We start from the raw sequence: 21,256 nt of genomic DNA on the forward strand, positions 1-21,256 counted from the left end.
GGGCAAGAAGTTTCTACAAATTCCTTAAACTTCCTGTCTAAATTAGGGTGTTAAGGATATCACTAAAGTGAGGTAAGGTTTTTAAAAGGAAAAGGGGGGGGGAGCAATAAAAACACAACAAAGTTCATCTTCCATTTGGCTCTTTTTATTAGAGAAATTGAGAAGACAGCAAGTAGGGAATTCTCATGGTGAATGGAACCGGTCACATAGATGCCTTTCTGGAACCCCAACCTTCTATGATCCCCAAGTGTGCTTTGTGACTTCAGCAACTTAGAAAGGGGAAATACTGAAAAAGGCCACTATTTACTGATGAAAGAATGAAGGTGTACAGGTTCCTAACTGGCCTAGGGCCAAGAAGAAAATGAAACACGTGCGCAGAGCAAGCCAGCCTCAGACTGCTGAAGGTAAGGCATTCAGGTGCCAACCTGACGAGCTCCCGGGGGCACCAGGTCAAGTGCACATAGAGGCTGTTGTAGTGAGCTGCGCAGACATATGCGGGCACACACGTGCCCACACACACACACACCCAGAAGGGAAGTTACTGGACTACACACTGGCGGTGTTGATTCTTTTCCCTAAGAGTTTGTGCTATGGTGAACCAGATTCTCCCTGCTTTGGGAAGAGGGATGACTAGACCCAAAGACCTCTATTCTGTAGGGTCATGGGAGAGCATCTCATACTCTATCCCAAAGAAAAGGACCAGAGAGGAAGTCTGGCTTCTGATATGTGCTGTTGCTACCACAAACCTAGGTGAGCTTCCTTCCAGATGGACATTGTCCTGCTAAACTGCTTGAGGAAATAACACTGTTCTTAACTCTGCCTGACACAAAGCTGTTCACCCAGAGTCTTCTGTTTGGTCTACCTAGGGCAGTGACCTTATCCACAGCCAAACACTCCTAAGTCCTTCCAGGTTTCACAATGGGCTCTTTCCTGGATCCCCAGCTGGAGTAAAGCAAGGACAATGACGACAACGACCAAGAAAACACTACTGAATAAATAGGAGTGCCTGAACACATTCCCAAGAATCCCTTTTGAGATCCCGAGGCCCCATGTTACACTGTGATACCCACCAGCCCCAGGATGTGATGCCTGCCTGAAGTCTTGGATACTCAAGTGCTTGGTTTCTTCACTGAGGAGCCAAGATCAGAGTTTTATAAGCCAGACCCAGCTCATCCCCAGTCTCTAAAACCTATAGCATGGTGGCCCTGGGACAGAGAAATTATTTGTAACTCCTGGCAGCAATTCAAAATTATGGGCTTAAGTCTATCAGACTACCTGGCAATAACATACCACTTCCTTTTAAACTCTGTACCACACTCCTTGCAAATGGCATTCAGTGAGTGCTAACAACTCCACAGTAGATACTGCTGACTTTCTGTCCAAGGAGAGCAGAAGAGCCTATTCTGCCACACCACGCTTCCCAAGACAGTGCACCAGAGAAAAACACCATCATTCCTAGTAGGGATGGCTCTCCACAACTGCCTATTTGATTTCATTGGAATCTCACTAGTAGTGGCTGGCTCTCTATGCCAGGAGCTATGATGCCGTTTGGTTGGGGCAGGGGTGGGTGTTGTTTTTTATTTCCAGGAGGAAGGAGGATAGTTAGGGCAGTGATTCTCAATAGAGCAAAGTTTGCAGAATGGCTCAGGACTCCACAGAGAGGGTCTGGAGAATGGCCACACCTCTACTCAGATAAGAACCAGACAAGCTGATGCTTGCTCCCCCCTCCCAGAGGTCCTCCTCCCCTGCATATCTCTTTACTACATGACGGGAGGACGAGGTGGCCCCACTCTCAAATGATGCCTTCTCTGGAGCCATTGGACCACCTCTGCCGCCCCCACTGAGAAAGCACATGCCACTTCCTTTCACTTCCCTCCTCCTCAAATGCCCACAGCTCTCGGTCTTGAGTGGCCGGGAAGTCCCTGGGCTGGGGCTGCACCCTCTGCCCCAGCAGGGTCCAAGTGTTATCGGCCTATGGAAGGCACCTTGGTGCACCAAGACATCGTGCATTCTGGGGCTACCACCTCATCCTCCTTCCATCCCTTTGTGCAAAATTGAAACAGTGTGTGGTACTTGCATGTTTCATTCTTTTAAAAAAGTCTCCCTCCCTCCCCTGCCCCTATGTTTTAAATGTTTATATAAATTCTTATTTAAACAGTAAATTAGAAATCTTATTTACATTAATTTCTTTGTTCTCCCAAAAGAGTGCCTAACCTCACACTCCTGCCCTTTGTTGGATACAAATGTTCACCTAAGTTGGTTTTGATACGGTTTAAGGAGCTCCAGTGGCACAATCAGCTGGCGCACGGTACTCATGTATTACTGCTTTAAGGAGAGAGGGAGAAGAGAGAACCACCCACTAAACGTGCCCATCCTCTACAAATAAATACGATCACATCAGAAGCCAGTCTGCCAGGCAAGGGTCTTGCAGAGTTGCCCTCCATCGGTAGATCCCAAAAGGAAGTCAGGGGATGAGCCGTTTCTCCTTTTCTCCAAATTGATGCACTCCATCCTTTGAGGTATGATTTATTTTTGTTTTTCTCTTCTTAGTCTTGTACCCCATGGAGCCCTTGGGCCATCACGAGGCCCACGAAGCTGTCCAAGTTTTGGGGCTTCTCTGGCACTGGCACCGACAGCCAGTATGCAGGCCTGTGGGAGCTGCAGGCCTGGGTTCAGGGTCACAGTCCCTGGCTCCTGCAGTTTCACAGTGCATCCTCTTCAGTGCAGCCCCCGCCAATCATGAACCGGAATTCCTGCAGGTTAGAGACGCCGTGGAAGTGAACGAAGGCACCAGCAACCACGAAGATGTGGAACAGCTGATGAGAGTGGAACTGGAGGGAGAAAGGGTAGAAAGGCCATCGTTACCAACCAGCAGCCACCAGGAAGAACACTGCTTGCATGGACAGTGGGAGTGCATACGATAGAATTCAAATTCAAGGTGGGTCCAGAAACACCTCACATTCTACTGAGTCCAAAGCCAGCTCACCCAGAGAAATACAGTACTACCATTAACACAGTGAACTTAGGAGCAAATTCCATACAGACCTTGTAGTTAGACCACCAAATTCCCCAGGACCCCTGATAACCAGCAGCAGGGTATGGTTTACTGACAGACACTTGAGAAATGACAACATTCTCTCATGGTCTCAAAATGAAAAGGCACAGTGCTATTTATCAAGACACTGGAATTAGAAGTACAACTGAGCCAGGTCATAGTGGCACATTCCTTGAATCACAGCACTTGGAGGCAGAGGCAGGTGGATCTCTGTAAGTTTGAGGCCAGCCTGGTCTACAGAGCAAGTTCCAGGACAGCTAGGAACCCTGTCTCAAAAAAACAAAAAACCAAACAAACCGAAACAGAAGTGTAACTGAGAAGAAATAAAGGGTAAACTAGCTGACCTGAAGCTCTGCAGACAGAGTTCAGGGCCATCTTCATCTACTTTAAGGACATAAGCGGCCAGCTCAGCATACAGCCATGAGCAGTAACGAGAAGCAGAACCTACACGTCCCATCTCACTTGAAGAGAACTCCAAATCTAAGACACCACTGACGATGTTTCAGATCCTCTTCGGGTAAAAATGTCCATCCATCTTTATAATTTCTCATTTTCTTTTCTCCTGTCTCTTCCCTCGTCTCTCATTATTAACCACAGTCTAGCTATCTCTCTTTCCTCCCTTCCCCCACCAGACACATACAGACTCAATCTCCTAAGCATTATCACTGGGTCTGGGTACCAAAAAGGATCCCAAAAAGGATCTTAGGGCCTGCAAGATGGCTGGACAGGTCAAAGCACATATTGCACAAAGCCTAGCAACCTGTGTTCAATGCCCAGAGCAACCGTGGCAGAGAGCCAACTCCTCCTGAAAGGGGTGCTTTGACCTCCATGGGCACCACGGCATGTGTGTGCCTGTTCTAAACACATGCATCAAACACACACAATAATAATAACTAAACTACATTAGTAACTCAGCCCTCCCCTCCACAGAGCCCCCTCCCCTTGCTTTTTGCTGGTGTTTGTTTTGTTTCTCGAGACAGGTTTTCCCTGTGTAGTCCTGGCTGTCCTGGAACTCTCTGTAAACCATGCTATCCTCGAACTCACAGAGATCCGCCTGCCTCTGCCTCCCGAGTCCTGGGATTAAAGGTGTGCACCAACACACCCTGTTTCAGCCTTCTCTTTTTAAAACTGATCTCAGTAGAAGACTGCCCTTTTTTCATAGTGAGAAACAGGATGGAAAACAGACAGAATAACCAATGACTTCGCTACAGTACAGCAAACAAGAGCACAGAGCGACGCTAAAACCAGCTTGACTCCATGCCTATGTTTTCCACTGAATGGCCACTTGCTTTAGACCAGCTGCTGAGCCTTCCTGAACCTTAGCTCCCCCATCTGTAAAGTGAAAAGGAGAACACCACTTCTGCCTTGGGGACTGACACTTGATGCATGTGCAGTACTGCGGCATGTGCAGCACTCAGTACTGTACAAGCCAGGCACTGAGTGCTCCCTGTCCAGAGAAACCGGACAACAAGGGACAGAGCTAAGACCGGAACACAAGTCTCTGAACTTGCAAACTTGATTACATCACTCCCAGTGTGCCACTGGCACACTAACAGGAACAGGAACATATACCTATCACCATGGACCACACTTACCCAGATGTCACATTTGCCAGGAAAGAAGCGTTCAGGGATGCGGGCAGCGTAGAGTGCGGCTCCTGTGATATAGAGGCTAGCCATGAGCATTAGCCAGCCTATCTGCCCTATGGTGGCAGCCTTCAGGAAGCCTTCTGAGATGACATAGTGCAAGGTAGGGATGATTCCACTCAGGCCTAAGCCCACAAACACTCCTAAGACATCAGGAGAACAGAAGAGAACACACACAGAAAATAAAAAAGTCAATATTACAACATAGTACTATTTACTTTGATCAACTTAAAATTTCAAAGTACCATCATTCTTGTTTTAAAGAAAAAGAAGGTCCTTCAAACTTTGAGACACCATCACATGAGCTAATGTAGCTATGTTCTATTTACAGATATGAGAAGCCTCACAGTAAGCCAGGCTGTATAAGCAACCCTGAGGGCTGGTCAGAAACAACCCCATTGGGAAAAGCATGAGGAGTTAGCTTCCACTTCCTTGAATGCCACCCCTTTACAGGCAGACTGCGACAGGCTGTAAGCCTTCCCACAGACTCTAGGACTCGACTCGGCACCGCCAGTAAGCTGTTGGCATGCCACAACATACACAGGAATGCATACAGGATGCACAATCAGAAAACATGCACACCTAAATGAGAGAAGGAAATGGCACGCTAACTGCATAGAGGTCAGGGACCAAGCAGACCTACTAAAACCTATTCTACCCCTGACTGTCCTCTAAGGCATGCTACACTCCTGCTCTTTTCCTTTGCATATGAAGGAAGGCTGCTAATAGTGCTTTTCACCCTCCAAGTCAAAGTTCAGGACTTAGCCTTCTGAGGGTTATAAATAGTAGAATGCTCAGTTCCACTCAGCAAAGATGTTCTTATCTCACGCACCCAAATAGGTTTAACCCCACTGACCTAGTGAAGAGCTACAGAGCTGGTGCTGGCTACTGGACGCCTCATGTGGATGTCTTTAAACTGCTATCATGTCATCAGCATGAGGTTAGCTCTGTTTCTGTTAAGCATGAAGGGCTTAAATTTTATAACAAGAAAAAATATGTGTTGTATTATCACTTGGGAGACACTGGGTATTATTTTGGGAACAGAAAGCAGAAGACAGAACTTCAGACAACACAGAGTCCCAGTTCATAAAGATTTTGTCAGAATCACTCAGCACAGGCTACTGCATTCAAAATGCCCCATTCAAACAAGAAGACTGCCAATGTCACAGGGCACTCAGTAGGTATTACTTAAATACCAAAGGCCCCTACATCAGAAGAGAAGTATGGCATCTACTTTGTTGGCACATAGTCAGCAATGAACTCAGGTCTTATTCATCAAAGCAATTTAAATTAAAATATAAAATACTAAATATAAACCAAAAAGAATCAGTCACCACAAAGTACACTAGGCTGAAACAATTACAGAAGTCATTTTAATGTCGTATTTCTTCAAATAAACAACATTGCCCAGATGTGTGTGCACCATCTAATTAATCAGTGCCCCTCAACCCTGTGCTTTCTAATAACCAACTACCAGGTTAGAAGTCCCACAAGAACGGCGGTCACTTCAACTCCGCACTGCGGAAGCACAGCATCTATCTGTAATAGTACACCGTAAATGACCCGTGAGAACTACAAGTTCACAGAGACTCACCTGCTCTGACCCCCCGATACTGAGGGGTGGCAAACATGTCCCACTGGGAGACGATAATGGCTGCAATGCCCAGCACACAGATGACAATCAGGTAGATGAAGCAAGGTTGTGGGTTACAGTAGAAAGAATAATAAAGCCAAGGAACAAAACTTCCCATGATCAGAAGAGCAATACCAGAGTAATCCAATCTAGGATTGAAATTTAAGAGAACTCCATTTAATGCTAAAAATGATCATCTGTTATAGGCTCCAATTAATCCCCCAGGACTTAGGACATCAGCAGCAACTCCGAAGCAAACTGGGTTGTCTGCATCCGTTAAGGGAAGACGTGCCCACGTGGTAACATCCAGATGGGTTGTTCCTGCCCCTGACCCTATCGCACAGATGGTGACAGGGACAGTGTGAGTACTTACTTAGAGAAGAGTCGGGAGACCCCTTCTGAGTGGCAGTAGACTGTGTGGAAGAGCCATGAAAATGAAAGGCAGAGAATGGCGCCCAAGAAGAACAGCCCAAAGACCACTTTCTCTTGCAGAGGGGCCACAAAGGATATATTTGGGCGGAACATATAAAAGATCCCCAGGCACAGGAAGAATACACAACCTAGGAAAAGAAGGCAAGATGGATGAAACGTGATCTGTGGTGGTGTGTGCTGTTTTCAATTTTTCCCAGTAGCAGTAATACCAGACCCATAAATTCTGTGAGAAAAAATTTCAAAATAGAGAAGTTTATCCAAGATTTTAGTTTACTTCCGATACTGTGGTGTCATATACACTTCAGCTTCATGAACTTTAAAGACTCTAACGACTAGTTCAGGCTGCAACAAGTGGCTGCCCAGGATGCACAAGCCCTGGTCGTATCTCTAGCACTACATACACCAGGTGTGGTGGCTCACACCTTAATCCCAGCACCTGGGAGGAAGAAGCAGGAGGATCACAAATTCAAGACCATCCTCAGCAGAGGGAATCTGAGGTAGCCTGGTATAAAACCCTGTCTCAAAAAAAGGAAAGAAAAAAAAAAGGGGGGGGGGGAGATAACTTCTCATTCACCTAAAGACCACAATCCAAGAAGAAGCCAGAGTACAGTTGCTGCATGAACCATCACTTGTGCACTGTGACATATGCTGTAGGTGCTTTCAAAGCTCTATTTTACATTTGCTTATAGATGCCAAAGAGCCTTGTGCTGTTTCTCTGGTCCTCACTAGTGACCCAGTACATTACCGTCTCAAATTCCACACTTAATTGTCTGTTTTGAGACAAGGTTTCACTGCCATGTGGCCCTGGCTGGCCTGAAGCTTGCTCTGCAGACCAGGCTGGCCTTGAACTCAGACATCTGTCTGCCTCTGCCTCCTGATTTCGGGATTAAAGGCAGGCTCATTCCTAGATTTTATTGTTTAGTTGTTTTTTGGTTTTGTGGGGGATTAAACTCAGGACCTCCTAACATGCTAGGCAAGTACCCCACTGAGTAACCCCCACCCCTCTTAACTCTTTTTTAAAAAGATTTTTGTATTGTTATGTGTATGGGTCTTTTGCCTACAAGTATGTCTGTGCACTATGTGCATGCAGTACCCATGGAGGCCAGAAAGGGCACTGGATCCTCTTGCTGGAGTCACAGATGGTTTGTCAGCTGCCGTTTGGGTGCTGGGATCTGAACTCAGGTCCTCTGCAAGAGCAGTAAGTGCTCTTAACTACTAAGCCATCTTTCCAGTGCCTTTTTAATACTTTAAAAAAAAAATTTTTTTAAGAGAAAGAGAGAGCACCATTCTACCAGGCTGATTTTTGTACTTTCATTTTGAGATACTTTCACTAAATTGCCCAGGCACACTCTAATCCAGGCAGACCGTGACCTTATGATCCTCCTGCCTCAACTTCCCTTACAGCTATGCCACTAGGCCTGGCATACTCAGAATTTAAACTGGTCTCCACAATAAGACGCCATATTCTTACTGCTTAGCAAATAAGGAAGGCACAAATAGGAGCTGGTAAGTGATTCTGTTTTAACATTTTATTTCATTCTAATCAGATAATTTTAATTAAAAAATTATCTGACTTAGATGCTACCAACAAATTTGATTATTCTCACTATACTAGCAGGAAATTGGAGACATGGAAGAAACTAACCCTGAGGTAAGAAATGCAAGTCAAATGGAGTACATCCAGAAACTAGTACATCCCAAGTCTGCACAACCGTCAGGACCAACTGCAAACCATCTTCATCCTGCCAAGCCGCACCCTTGTCCCTGGTGTCACCAACGTTCTCAATGCCCTCCAGCACAGACAGACAGTGACCTACTATCAGTCTCTATGGATTTGCTTCTTCTGGACAGTTAGTTCATGGACACGGAATCACACAATTATGTAGCCTATTGGGTCTCTCAGTTAATTGGCTTAACAGCTCGCTCAGCATGTTGTAACAAACACCAGTAATTCACTCTTCTTACAGCTAAGATCTTTTTCTTTTTTAGTCTTACTTTTACTCATTTGTTTGTGGACGTGTGTGGAGGCCAGAGAACAACTTGTAGGAGCCAATTTTCTCCTCCCACCACTGCAGGTCCTGGGGGTTGAACTCGAGGTATAAAATCTGGAGGCAACAGCCTTTACTCACTGATCGTCTCACTGGCCCCCAACAATGTTCTACTGCATGGGTGTACCACATTTGGTTTATCTATTCAGCAGCAGGTTGCTTCTATTAACAAAGCTGCTAAGACATCCATGGACATCTTTTGTTGAATCCTCAACAGAAGTAAAATTGCCAGTGACTGCTAACTTTCTGAGGAACTCGCTACCATGCTGTTTTCCACAGGTACTGCCCCATTTTTATCACTATTAGCAACATTTCTCCATATCCCCAGCCAAGACTTACTTTCCACTTTCTTGGTCATAGCAATCCTGGAGGGAATAAAGTGGCATCTCATTGTACTTCTCGGAATGTCAGTCTTGTATGTCCCCAAATGACTGATGGAAATAAACCTTTTCCAAGTACATGTCTGTCATCTGTGTGCTTCTCTATAGAATGTCACAGCACATGTCTGTCATCTGTGTGCTTCTCTATAGAATGTCACAGCACATGTCTGTCATCTGTGTGCTTCTCTATAGAATGTCACAGCACATGTCTGTCATCTGTGTGCTTCTCTATAGAATGTCACAGCACATGTCTGTCATCTGTGTGCTTCTCTGTAGAATGTCACAGCACATGTCTGTCATCTGTGTGCTTCTCTGTAGAATGTCACAGCACGTCTGTCATCTGTGTGCTTCTCTATGGAATGTCCACAGAGAAGCTTTACCGCCCCCAAAGAGGGTGAGTCATTTCTATACTGACTTACAAAAGTCTTATAGTAGACCAGATACAATATGATTTGTAAAGATTCTCTCACACTGTGGGTTGTCTCTAACTTTCTTGACAATGTTCTGTGACATATATAATTTTTTTTGTTTTGACAAAATCCATTTTTTTCTCTTTAGCTGCATGTACTTAAGGTATCAAGTCTCAGAAACTGTTATCTGCTGGGTGATAGTTGTGCACGCCTTTGATCCCAGCACTTGGGAGGCAGAGGCAGGCTGATCTCTGAGTTTGAGGCCAGCCCAGGACAGCCAAGACTACACAGAGAAACCTTGTCTCAAAAATAAACAAACCAAACCGCAAAACAAAAACAAACAAAAAAACCCTGTTACCTAACTCAGGTCACCAAGACCTCTATCTGTGTTTTTCCTAAGGGTTTATAGTTTTAGCTCTTGTATGAGGCTGGGACCAAACTTGATTTGATTTTGTTTTCAAGACAGAATCTTACTAGACAGCCTAGGATGGCCTGATCCTTACAACCCTGTCTCACTTCCCAGGTACTGGGATTACAGGCAGGTGCTGCCATGTCTCATACAATTCATTCTTCAGTGTATGACTGCCTCAGCAATACTGAGGAAGCTCCTCTTCCTGAACAGATTATCCTTTCTCCCCACTGTACTCTTTAATATAAAAATGGAAAAATATCTATTTCATATTCTATTCATATCAACTGAAAATAATCTAAGCAATGACTGAAAAACATCTCACTTCATATATCTTCCTTTCGCTGCTTATTAAAATACTGTGTATTTCCTACAGCAATGCTTCCTTGCCTCACTTGAAGCCACTGTCTAAAGGTCTAGGGAAGAAGGCAGGCATGAGTTGTATAAGGCTAACTGCAGCACTCAGGAGCTGAGGAGGAAGGAGCCTGAGGTCCAGACGAGCCTGGGATACACAGTGGAACTGTCTCAAAACGAGAATATAGGAGAGAAAAAGACGAGTCGGTTGTAATAAAGCATGTCAGGTTGAATAAACCAATGAGAAATGACCACTGAAAATCTAAGAGGAAGGAGGTAAGTGCTATCAAATTTTTCAAAAGCTGTACTTACTCTCAAAGTACATTAACATCAAAGGAAATAAAGTAAATCTCTAATTCAGTGTACCACTGACCACTGGCATTACATACCTAGGAGATGTGTCCAGATGTTGCCTGTCTCTGTGTGTATTCTGAAAATGCTCTTAAAACAGGCCCGGAAAGAAGGCATAGGAGGTCGGTGTCCATGCAGAAGGAAATCATTATCCTTAAGCCAATCTGGCAGCACATCATGAGGGATTACTCGCCATCGACCTTCCCAGACCTAGTTATTCATTGAAGAACGTTATCAAATACTCTGTTGTCAACGAACTTCAGATGTCATTTACAACATTGTTCCCAAACAATTTTTACCATAGTCTTATTTGGAGAAAATAAAACAGACTGATAAAAAATGTATTTCTAGCCGGGCGGTGGTGGCGCACGCCTTTAATCCCAGCACTCGGGAGGCAGAGGCAGGCGGATCTCTGTGAGTTCGAGGCCAGCCTGGTCTCCAAAGTGAGTTCCAGGAAAGGCGCAAAGCTACACAGAGAAACCCTGTCTCGAAAAACCAAAAAAAAAAAAAAAAAAAAAAAATGTATTTCTAAATGGCAGTCTTTGTTAGGAACAGGAAAGCATAAACAAGTATACCAAATTATGTCCTAAAAGACCTTGCTTTTAGTCCAGCTAAAGGAATGAGGAATTCAAAGTCCCAGCTACATAGACCTTCATTCACCAACAAGACTTCACCTCAGAAAAATCAGTCATTAAATATGACCATTTTATACTTCATGCTCTTGTCGCTTCAGAAGAAATGTGTAGAATCACACTTTCAAGTCTTTTTCTAAAGTCTCCCCTCCGCTTTCTGCTACAAGAAAACTGAGGTGTTAAGTGGAAAAAGCACTGGGGTAAGGAAATTTGGGGGTCTCTTATCAAACTAGTCTGAGTTTGATCAATCACAAAAAATCTCCAAGGCTTAGTCTCCTTGCCTATAAAATGAGGGTAACAGCACTTCACCTAATGAATTCTGAAGATCAAACAAGTGACATACAGACCTCACAACATCTACATTGCTAGCATTCCCCCCTGGGTTGGATGCAATTCTGATTGTGCAGAGGCGATCCTTTCACCAGGAAGTTCCAAATAAAAGGTACTTCCTTACCAGACCGTCATGTCTCACAGTCCTTTCCTCTCCCCTTCCTTTTCCTGCTGTCCCTCCCCAGGAGGAGGGGAAAGGGGTTAGGACCTTGATACTGCCTCCTTAGAAAGTCTGTTCCTCACTGCACCCTATTTATCTTAACCCTCAGATCTTGCTTAAACCTCACACCATGATGATCACCTTCACCCAGGATGTAGCAGCAGGCAAAGGAGAAGAGCTTCTACTACTGCAATCCACAGTGCTCCCACCTAATACTCGATAAAGCTCCACTACCGCAATCCACAGTGCTCCCACCCAATACCCACTAAAGCTTCACTACCACAATCCACAGTGCTCCCACTTCGTACACTATGAAGCTAATTAGGACTCAAGTTTAGAACTTCAGGCTAGAAAAGCCACTGAATCTGTAGACAAAACTTAATGGGCTGTCCTTGTTGGGAGCATGGAAGAATGCTGAACAATGGAAGCTTGGCTCATGAGCTCTCAGAGGGGAGCAAAGATTCTACCAAGAACTTGCATAGGGGCCATTAATGGGATATCTGGCCAAGTATCTGGCTTCATTCTGCTCAGGTCCTGAGAACCTAAGTGAAGTTGACTACTTTGTAATAATAAACTATAACCTGAAATTACAAGCTAAAATAAAATCTTTCTCCCTTAGGTTGCTTTCTTTCTATCAGAGTATTAATGACAGCAACATGAAACTAAACTAGGATAGTAACCTAGATACTTGCTTATCTGACTAAAAAGCATACCAGTCTATTTTTTTTTTTTCAACAAGTAACTTCAATTCTAGCTATCATTTAAAAAAAACAAAAAACCTACAATGGGTCCTAGGGACTCAGACAATGGACTGAAAAAACACTTAAGAGACAATATATAATATGTATATGTATATATTTGAGACAAATACACATACACACACACACACACACACACACACACACACACACACTCTCTCTCTCTCTCTCTCTCTCTCTCTCTCTCTCACACACACACACACACACTAGCTGAACTGAAAATACTAAATGTGCATGAAAACCTTGAAATGTCTACCACAGCAGTTTGGTTACCTGTGGAATCTCTAGAAACAGCAACTACACTGTCCATATTAAACAGAAGAATGGGTTTGGTGTGGCTTTTTAATAACTCTAGTACAACCACTCCAAATTGTTTCATCCTGTCTTATCTAATCTATATTTATTCTGTTAACTGGTATCAGGAGAGATTCATATCCCAGTTGGACATTTTGGTTACACAGGAACTTGATCAGTAGGTTTTACAAATGTTTCTTGAACAGGTTAAAGTCAGGAGAATTATTTGTCCCCATCTGACCATTGATTTCCCGCCCAAGCAGGACAAAAAGCAAAGGACTATCCCTTCTTTCAGTGTCTGTTTGGGAAAGGCAATCTTACCTTACAAACAAACTCTTCCATTCTCTCCATAGCATGGTGGGCTTGGAGGAGAGGGGACATGCCCATAAACCCTTCATCCTCCTGGGAGTTGTCATCTTCACACTCAAGGTCCTCAGAGCTCTGCAAAGACATCACAGCAAGAATCAAGGACAGGATCAAGCAACATGCTTTCTTTGCAGATGCAAATATTTAAAGTCAAGCCTAAGCAACAGTCAGTAGCAGTAAATTCATTGTAAGCCATTAGCATTAAAAATGAAGCCACACATAGTGGTGTGCGCCTGAAGAGGCAGGTAGATCTCTATGACATAGTTTTAAGCCAGCCAGGGCTACACAGTAAGACCCTGTCTCAAAGAAACAAAACCAAAATAAAACAAAACAAATGCAAGCCTGTCAAAAACACAATCTCTTCATTCTGAAGGATCAACCACTGTCTACTGTAACAGCATCCCTATGCTCGCTTCAGTCTGTTCCTTGAACAGCTTCGTTAGCTCCCTTTTGGTTTTAAGAAATACTTTCACAGGCCAGTGAGAGCTGGATAAGCAGAATTTGATCCCTGGAACCCACATAATGCGGAGAGAATCAACTCCACAAGGTTGTCTGCTGACCTCCACATGTGTACCCAGGCACATGTGCCCTACCCCTTGCACCATGCACTCAGACACAAATAATTTTTAACCCTTTGACAAAGTCCAACATCCCTTTGTGATATCGGCCAAAAAGAAACTAGAAGCTGAGACAGGATGACTATGAACGCCAGGCCAACTGGGCTACATAATTAGACATTGGCTTAAAAAATAAAAAGTAGGAAGAAGGAAAAAGGAAGAAGAAAATAGGAAGGAGGGAGGGAGGGAGGGAGGGAGGGAGGAGGATCAGGAGGAAGCAAATTTCTGCTTGCAGACCTCAATTTAGGGGCTCGAGAGACAGCTTAGTAAAGACCAACCCGGGCTTCATGAGCCCCTGTCTCAAAACAAACACCAGTGACAACAGCAACCAAAACAAACAGACAGACAAAAAACCCATACAATTACAACTATCAGGAAAGGAAAACACACAGGCCATGATCCTCATCTAATGGAATTATTCTAACTGAATATGTAGCTCTGAAATTTCAGGCCAGACAAAACATAGACAAGAGTGAAGAGAAGAGAGGGAGAAGCTCAGGTGCACTGGATCATTCCTACAATCCCAGCACACAAGAGGCTGAGCAAGAAGAGTTCATTCAAGTCCCAAGCCAGCCTGGGCTACACTGTGGCAGAGAAGTGGAGACAGCTGGTGCAGATGTCAGTTCTTTCAAGGAGCTTCACAGAACAGAATACAGCTAGGTAGGAGTCACAGCAGGAAGAACTTACTTCCAAGCTGAGAAGGGAAGAAGCTGAGAGCTCATACAGGATCCCTTAGAAGGCCTGGGGATGCACTCTGAATTCACTGAATAGTGTGCTCTCTCTCCTCCCTCTCTCCCTCCCTTCCCGCCCCCCTCTCTCTCCAGGGTCTATGTAGCTCTGGTAGTCCTGGAACTATGTAGCCCAGGCTGGCCTCAAACTCACAGAGATCCGCCTGCCTCTGCCTCCCAAGTGCTGGGATTAGAGGTGTGTGGTACTATGCCTGGCTGGAAACTAGCTTTTCAAAAGGGTGAATGTAGCCTCTCTGCTACCACTGGCAGCAAAGATGACAGAAACGGTGAAAGGTTTATAGAACTGGAAGGAATGAAGCAGGAGTCTTGACCAGTGGTTCCTGAACTTTGTTTTAAAGCAGGAGATGAAGAGAATGCATAGAAATGCAGAGACAGAGACTGGATGCTTACGAAGAATGAAAAAGGCGATGTAGTTTGAAAGAGAAACAACATTTGGTACCCAGGTGGTGGCAGTGTGGGGAGGTAAAGGGTGCAGCCTTGCTGCAGGAAGTATGTCACTAGGAATGGGCTCTGAAATTAAAACGTGCACCATTTCCAGTTCAGTCTCCATACTGAGCTTGGGTAACGATGTGCACACTCACACTCTGTTCCTGCTCCAGGCCTGCTACTTGCTGCATGCTTTCCTGTCACGATACATTCTTACCCTCTCGAACTGTAAGCACAAAATAACTTCCTTCTCTAAGTTGCTTTGGTCATGGTATTTTATCACAGCAACAGAAAATTAATACAGATACTGAAGCCACTTTGTGAATATGATGATAGTTTCTCCCAAATTCAGATATCTGGGACTTTAGAACAGAGGCACAGACCAAAGGGACAGATTTAGAGAGGAATGGACCAGGGTCCAGGCTCAATCTTCAGAACAGGCTCCTAGGATCCCAAATCCATCTTTTAAAAAAACTATCCTATTTTAGGTATACAAATGTTTTGTCTGTATGTACGAACGCACACCATATACATGCCTACTGCCAGCCAAGGTCAGGGGTTGAATCCCCTGGGACTGGAGTTATAGACCATTTGTGAGCTGCCATGTGGATACTGGGAATTGAGTTCAGGTCCTCATTGAGAACAACTATTCTTAACCACTGAACCAACTCTCCAGCCCCACCAAAATCCATCCTTATAAACCATGGTCTGTGTATTTATTTTCTTGTCTTGTTTTGCATGTGATGATTGGCAGAGTCCAGAAAGACTGGCAGGTGGCTCAACAAATAGGGGAGCCCCCTGACAGATTCCAAGGCAAGGCAGTTGGCAGAGTAGCAGTTGGTAGGCAGGGAGAGGTTCCTAATACAGGAATGCGCTTCTGCAAGAGGCTAAGGGATTCAGCTGTCACCCCAGGAGCAGCACACTCTACCCAACTAGTTGGGTTAGCAGTAAGTCTTTTAAGCAAAAATTAGATCTCAGCTTCTTATCTATAAACAGTACTAACTGCACCCAGTTTACAGGGTCGGTCTAAGGACTGAGTCCATCACTGTCCAGTCTGTAGGACAGTACCTGGCACAAACATGCTCAGTGGAAGAGTTTCTCCTTGTCCCCATCTATCCCTTCGGCCCTTCTTGATCATCCAACCGCTTGACAGGACCATCAGCTAGTCTGGTGCCAGCCTCTCCTGCTGCCTGGGCATGAACTGTGGCACCTGACACACAAGGAGCGATCACGTTCATACAGTGTACCTATGAAAAGTTTTTTTTCATAGACGTCTTATCACACTGTAGATCAAAGCTGTCCTGGAGCTGGCCCAGGCTGCCTTCAAACCTGCTGCACTCCTTCCTCAGGCGCCTCCTCAGTGCGGGGATTACAGGATGGGCTACCATGCTTGACAAGAGTCTTATTTTCTTTCTCTCCCTCTCTCTCTCCCCCCGCCCCCCTTTCTCTTTGTGTGTGTGTGTGTGTGTGTGTGTGTGTGTGTGTGTGTGTGTGTGTGTGTGTGTGAACATTCCACAGTCGTGTCTGGAAGTCACAGGACAACTTTGTAGAACTGGTTCTCTCCCTTCACTCACTCAAGGTCAGGACTGCACACGTACTCTAGCCACTGAGCCACCTCACCAGCTCCAGCAAGAAATTCTTAAGTGAAATTCTTACATTTGATGCAGCATGGATAAATACCTATGCTATCTTGTTAAGTGAGATAAGCTAGTCACTGAAGCATGAATATTCATTCTATGATTTCATTTACCTGTAGTCACATTTGACTAACAAAAAGCACAATGGTGGTTCTCAGGGGCTGAGGAGCATGGCAAAGGACAGACCATGTTTAACAGGCACAGAGTTTCAGTTTAGGAAGACGAAAACAGTCTAAAGATGGATGAGATTTATGTACTTAGTACCACAAAAATACACTTAAAAATCATTTAACTCTTGGATTTTATATCATGCACACCTTACAACAATTAAAAAAAACTGATGCATTTATTAGCCGTTTTAAATCTAAAATTAAATGAATGGGGTTTTTTGTGTGTATTTGTTATTTTCAAGAAAACAGGTGGGGCTGGAGAGAAGGCCCAGCAGGTAAGACCACTAGTTGCTCTTCCAGAGGACCCAGGTTCAATTCCTCGAACCCCTATGGCAGCTCACAACCACTTTTAACTCCAGTTCCAGAGAACATAACATTCTTCTGGCCTCTTTGGACACCAGGAACACATGTGATACACAGACAGACATATGCATAAATTAAAAATAAATCTAAAGAGAATACATCAAGACTGAATAGGAAGCGATGGTGTACAACTATAGTCCCAAAACTCAAGAGGACGAGAAGAGGCAAGAAATGGCTGAGAGGTCAAGGTCAGACTAAAGTACACAGTGAGACCCTGGGTCAAAACTAGAAAGGGGAAAGGGTGTAACTCATCAGCAGAATACTCACCTAGCAAGCATGAGGTCCCTCTCATATACATACATACATGCGTGTACACACACACACCAGACACGTAAAAGAGGACAAACATAATTACCCCCAAATGAAAATGTTTCAAAGAAGACTGAAAAGCAGTTACAGAATTCTATAGAGATAATGCATGTAGCCCGCCAGCACAGGACTCACAGAATGGGCAGGGTTACCACTACACAGTCAGGGAGATAGGCTTACCCAAGAGTTGCAGATGGAAGAAGTCATGTGCACTACGGTCTTCCTAACAGGAAAGAAGGGAATGCTCTAGAGATTTCCTTGGCAAAGGTCTATAGAGATTCTCATATGATACCTACAATACACGGACTTTTTTTTCCATTAGGTGTTGGTGAATGAACCCAGGGCATTCTTCTCACTAGGCTGTAGGATGACTAGAAATAGCCAGATACAATGAGAAATTTTTTTTTTCTTTCTCCCAATTCCCCCCTCCAGCTGAGGACCAAACCCAGGGCCTTGTGTTTACTAGGCAAACACTTTACCACTGAGCTAAATCCCCAACCCCACAATGAGAATTTTTAATGTTACTTGTGCCTTTCATTCTTCATTTACCAAATATAATTATGTCCACATTAACAGTAATACTCTATGCTGGATAATATGGGCCATGTAAACATGAAGAAGGCCACAGTTCATAATTTAAAAAAGATGAGATCTACACTCGTGATTTTAATTTCAAGGGGTTGTTTGGTACCAGAGATGATCTCTGCTGTAGGCTGAACTAGAGAACCAGGAAACATACAAGACAGAAGACAATGCCTGCTTGTCTAGGGGAGCTGATAGCCAGGAAGTGCTGAGAGATTAGAAACATAAACAGGCCTCTTGGGTGGGTTCAGGTCACTCAGCAACTGCTCTCACTTTCTGATCTTGACTTCTTTTTCACAAGTGTTGTGTGTGGGCGTGCAGGGTGGGGAATGAATAGGAACAGGAATTGGAGCAGGTGTATGCATGCAATAGTACACATGTAAAGGTCAGAAGACAACTTTAGATGTAGGAAAGCCCTCACCTTCCACATTGAGACAGCATCTTTTTGTTGTTTTACTACTATATAGGCCAGGCTAGCTCACCTGCACACTTCCAAGGAACTGACTGTCTCTGGCTGCCATATCCCAGAAGACAATCCTGCTACATTAGCCATGTATGTGGACTCAGGGGACTCAAATTCAGGTCCTCATGCTTGTGTGGCAGGCATTTTTAACCCAGTGAGCCATCTCCACAGCTCCTAACCCTGACTTCTTGTCCTGCTTTCCTTTCTAGGGGACTGTAAAGTATCTGGCCTTTTCCTGAAAGATAGGAGAACATGATGGTGGCATTGACAATTGCAGTCATCCCTGTGCTACACACAGCGGCAGGGGACCAATCTGGCTACTACATTGGGCGGACACTATGGTTTGGCCTCATCTGCCTATACAGCCTAGTGATATATGTAGTCCAGGTGCCCTGGCACAAAATCCGTGAAGAGTTCAACTGCCTTGGAAATAGCACCTACCCTTGTCTGGTGGAGTGTTATGAACAACTGTTTAGCATTCCTATCACAGGAATGTGGTACTACTTCTACTTCATCTTCATAGCCCTCTTCTTCCTCATGGAATTCTTCATAGCTCAGATTCGGCATAAGCACATCAAGATAAAGATGAAGTCCATGCCGCAGGAATCAGAGAACATAGCGGAAATGGAGAAGGGCTCCATGGAGGCAATCAGGAAGCAGAGCTCCTCCCAGGTACTCTTCCTGAACTTCCACCAGGAGAAGAAGCTCTTATATCTGTATCTGTTCCACTCCCTCCTGCAGGTCAGCATCCAGACTGTGTTTTTATGCCTGCTCACAAACAAACACCTGCCCATAGTGAGTCAAGGCAAGACCCACTGCAGCACCAACAGCTGCGCTACCCTTCACTGCCTGATCAGAAAAACCGCTGAGAAGAGGGTGACCATCTATGGCCTCATCACCTTGTCCATCATTATCATCTTCCTCGGGGCAGGCTACTTCCTCTACAGCATCCATCATTACCTACTGCAAGTTCAGTCAGCTTCCAAGATTCAAATTTACTGACGTTTCTAAGAGATAGCACACTTCAAATTTACTGACGTTTCTAAGAGATAGCACACTTCCTAAAGTCCTTTCTCCTTCACACAAGGAACTTTATGTTCTAAATTTTGTTGTTTCAGGAAGAGCCTCTTTCTTCTGACCTTCTTTGGGTTTTGATTTTAAGAAATAAAATTTGTCAAGCATGGTGACATACATCTTTAATCATAGCACTGGGGGTGGGGGGTGGGTGGGCAGAGAATGGTGTTGTTCAAGGCCAATCTAGTGTACATGGTTGAATTCCAAGCTAGCTGGGGATACTTAGTAAGATCCTATCTTAAAAATAAAACATAAATAAAATGATTAAAAAAAAATTCACCATTCGTTTTTATCTCTAGTGTTAGGCTGGGGTCACCTGACCCTAAGAGGCAAGAGCATATCCTCACAGTGACCATCAGGCCTTGGTGCACACCAGCCCATTTCCTTGACAGGGTCGCCTGTGAGGCGGCTTCAGCTCCTGTTCCTGAAGCACTGAAGAGAAGTAGCTGTGAAGACGACCTGCAGGCAGCAAGGAAGCTCCTTTAAACCTGGGTCTGTCACCTCTCAGACCTCCACTCCACAGGAGCCTTCAGATGTCAGCTGCTCAGTGGGGTCGACTCTTCCTGTGGTAAAGCTCAACTGCAGCTGAAAGCGGAACTGATCTTTCTGAGCAGGCCTCGTGGAAGACGAGAATAAGGTCAACCAACGGGGTACTGTGCCAAGGTGTGGTCACACGCGCCTCAGGCCGAGGTCCCAGCACCTTCCTCTCCAGTCTGAGATGAAGAATCTGGATGCCAGCTCCTACTAAGATGTCCATAACCCAAGGGTGATTCTCCAGGAATCACCATCCAGGTGTGAAGTGGACAGGGCAGGCGGGACAAGACCTCTACTCATCCCTCATCCGTAAGCAATGAAACGGAGGCTGTCAAGCTCCACTAACAGACGAAGGCTGGCTCCACGGGGTGACCACCCACCTTCATTACCCAAATGGACAGGGCTGGAGTGTGGGGGGGGCCAGGGGCCAGGAGAGACCACGCGTGGAGAGCGGGGTAAAGAGCAGGAACAAGGAGGTGGTCCTGGGAGCCACTTGAGAATGAGGTGATGGGGAAAGCCAGGGGCATGCGACCCTGCCAGCTCCTCCCACAGCTTGAGGAAGGGTTGTTACAGCACACAATTAGTGTGCTGCCCTATGGCTGCTTTCCCACAATGCAGTAGCACTCCGTCATGTCAGCGTAGCCACTCCTCACACTAATCTCAGAAAGCAAACACCAGGGGAGAGAACAGTGAACGCAGGAAAGGAGGCTGAGCCATGCCCCAGGATTCACAAGCTGCTCAACCCCACAATCAGCTCCGGGAATCTTCTCAAGGGAAGAGTCATCCCTCTACTTGCCAGCCACACTAAAACAAAGGAAAAGTGGGAACAAAATCTATGTAGAAATATCTGAGACTAGTAGCCAAGCAGCATAACCTAAGACTGAGTAAACTGGCATCCCAAATTACTGCCTATTTTTATTAAGAAACAAGGTGTGTGAAGGAATCACTCCTGATTTACAGAAGTGCCTTAAACAACAGAAGTATACCTAAGTGGTCAGCACTTTCCTAGCATGTACAAAGCCCTGAGTCCAACCCACAACACCTTAAACCAAACCAAATCAATCAAATACAAAG

At 44.9% G+C, this 21,256-nt stretch overlaps 1 protein-coding gene and 1 long non-coding RNA gene across 8 annotated transcripts in view; one reads left to right on the forward strand and one right to left on the reverse strand.

The window, feature by feature from the left end:
* Positions 1-129: 129 nt before the first annotated feature.
* The window catches only part of Adipor2 (adiponectin receptor 2), a 60,086-nt gene continuing 38,959 nt past the window's right edge, over positions 130-21,256 (reverse strand). For all 5 annotated transcript variants that reach the window (XM_006985893.4, XM_006985892.4, XM_076567775.1 and 2 more), the window contains 6 exons: positions 13,214-13,333; positions 10,757-10,928; positions 6,708-6,894; positions 6,296-6,483; positions 4,651-4,844; positions 130-2,831 (listed from right to left, as the gene is read on the reverse strand). In XM_006985893.4, coding sequence (XP_006985955.2) covers positions 2,703-2,831; positions 4,651-4,844; positions 6,296-6,483; positions 6,708-6,894; positions 10,757-10,928; positions 13,214-13,333 — 990 coding nt within the window. In that variant the 3' untranslated portion in view covers positions 130-2,702. The remainder of the gene's footprint in view (positions 2,832-4,650; positions 4,845-6,295; positions 6,484-6,707; positions 6,895-10,756; positions 10,929-13,213; positions 13,334-21,256) is intronic.
* LOC107402338 (uncharacterized) lies at positions 2,893-19,757 on the forward strand. Of its 3 annotated transcripts, none has more exons than XR_013050115.1 (4): positions 2,893-2,938; positions 5,542-9,093; positions 10,390-10,643; positions 18,784-19,757. It is a non-coding gene; the product is annotated as an uncharacterized LOC107402338 (long non-coding RNA). The 3 variants fall into 3 exon arrangements; XR_013050114.1 differs by having other exon boundaries at positions 5,542-5,641; XR_013050116.1 differs by lacking the exon at positions 18,784-19,757 and adding an exon at positions 11,950-12,569 and having other exon boundaries at positions 5,542-5,641.

The sequence above is a fragment of the Peromyscus maniculatus genome, chromosome 3 (assembly GCF_049852395.1).
Source record: "Peromyscus maniculatus bairdii isolate BWxNUB_F1_BW_parent chromosome 3, HU_Pman_BW_mat_3.1, whole genome shotgun sequence".
In the NCBI taxonomy this organism is placed as follows: Eukaryota; Metazoa; Chordata; class Mammalia; order Rodentia; family Cricetidae; genus Peromyscus; species Peromyscus maniculatus.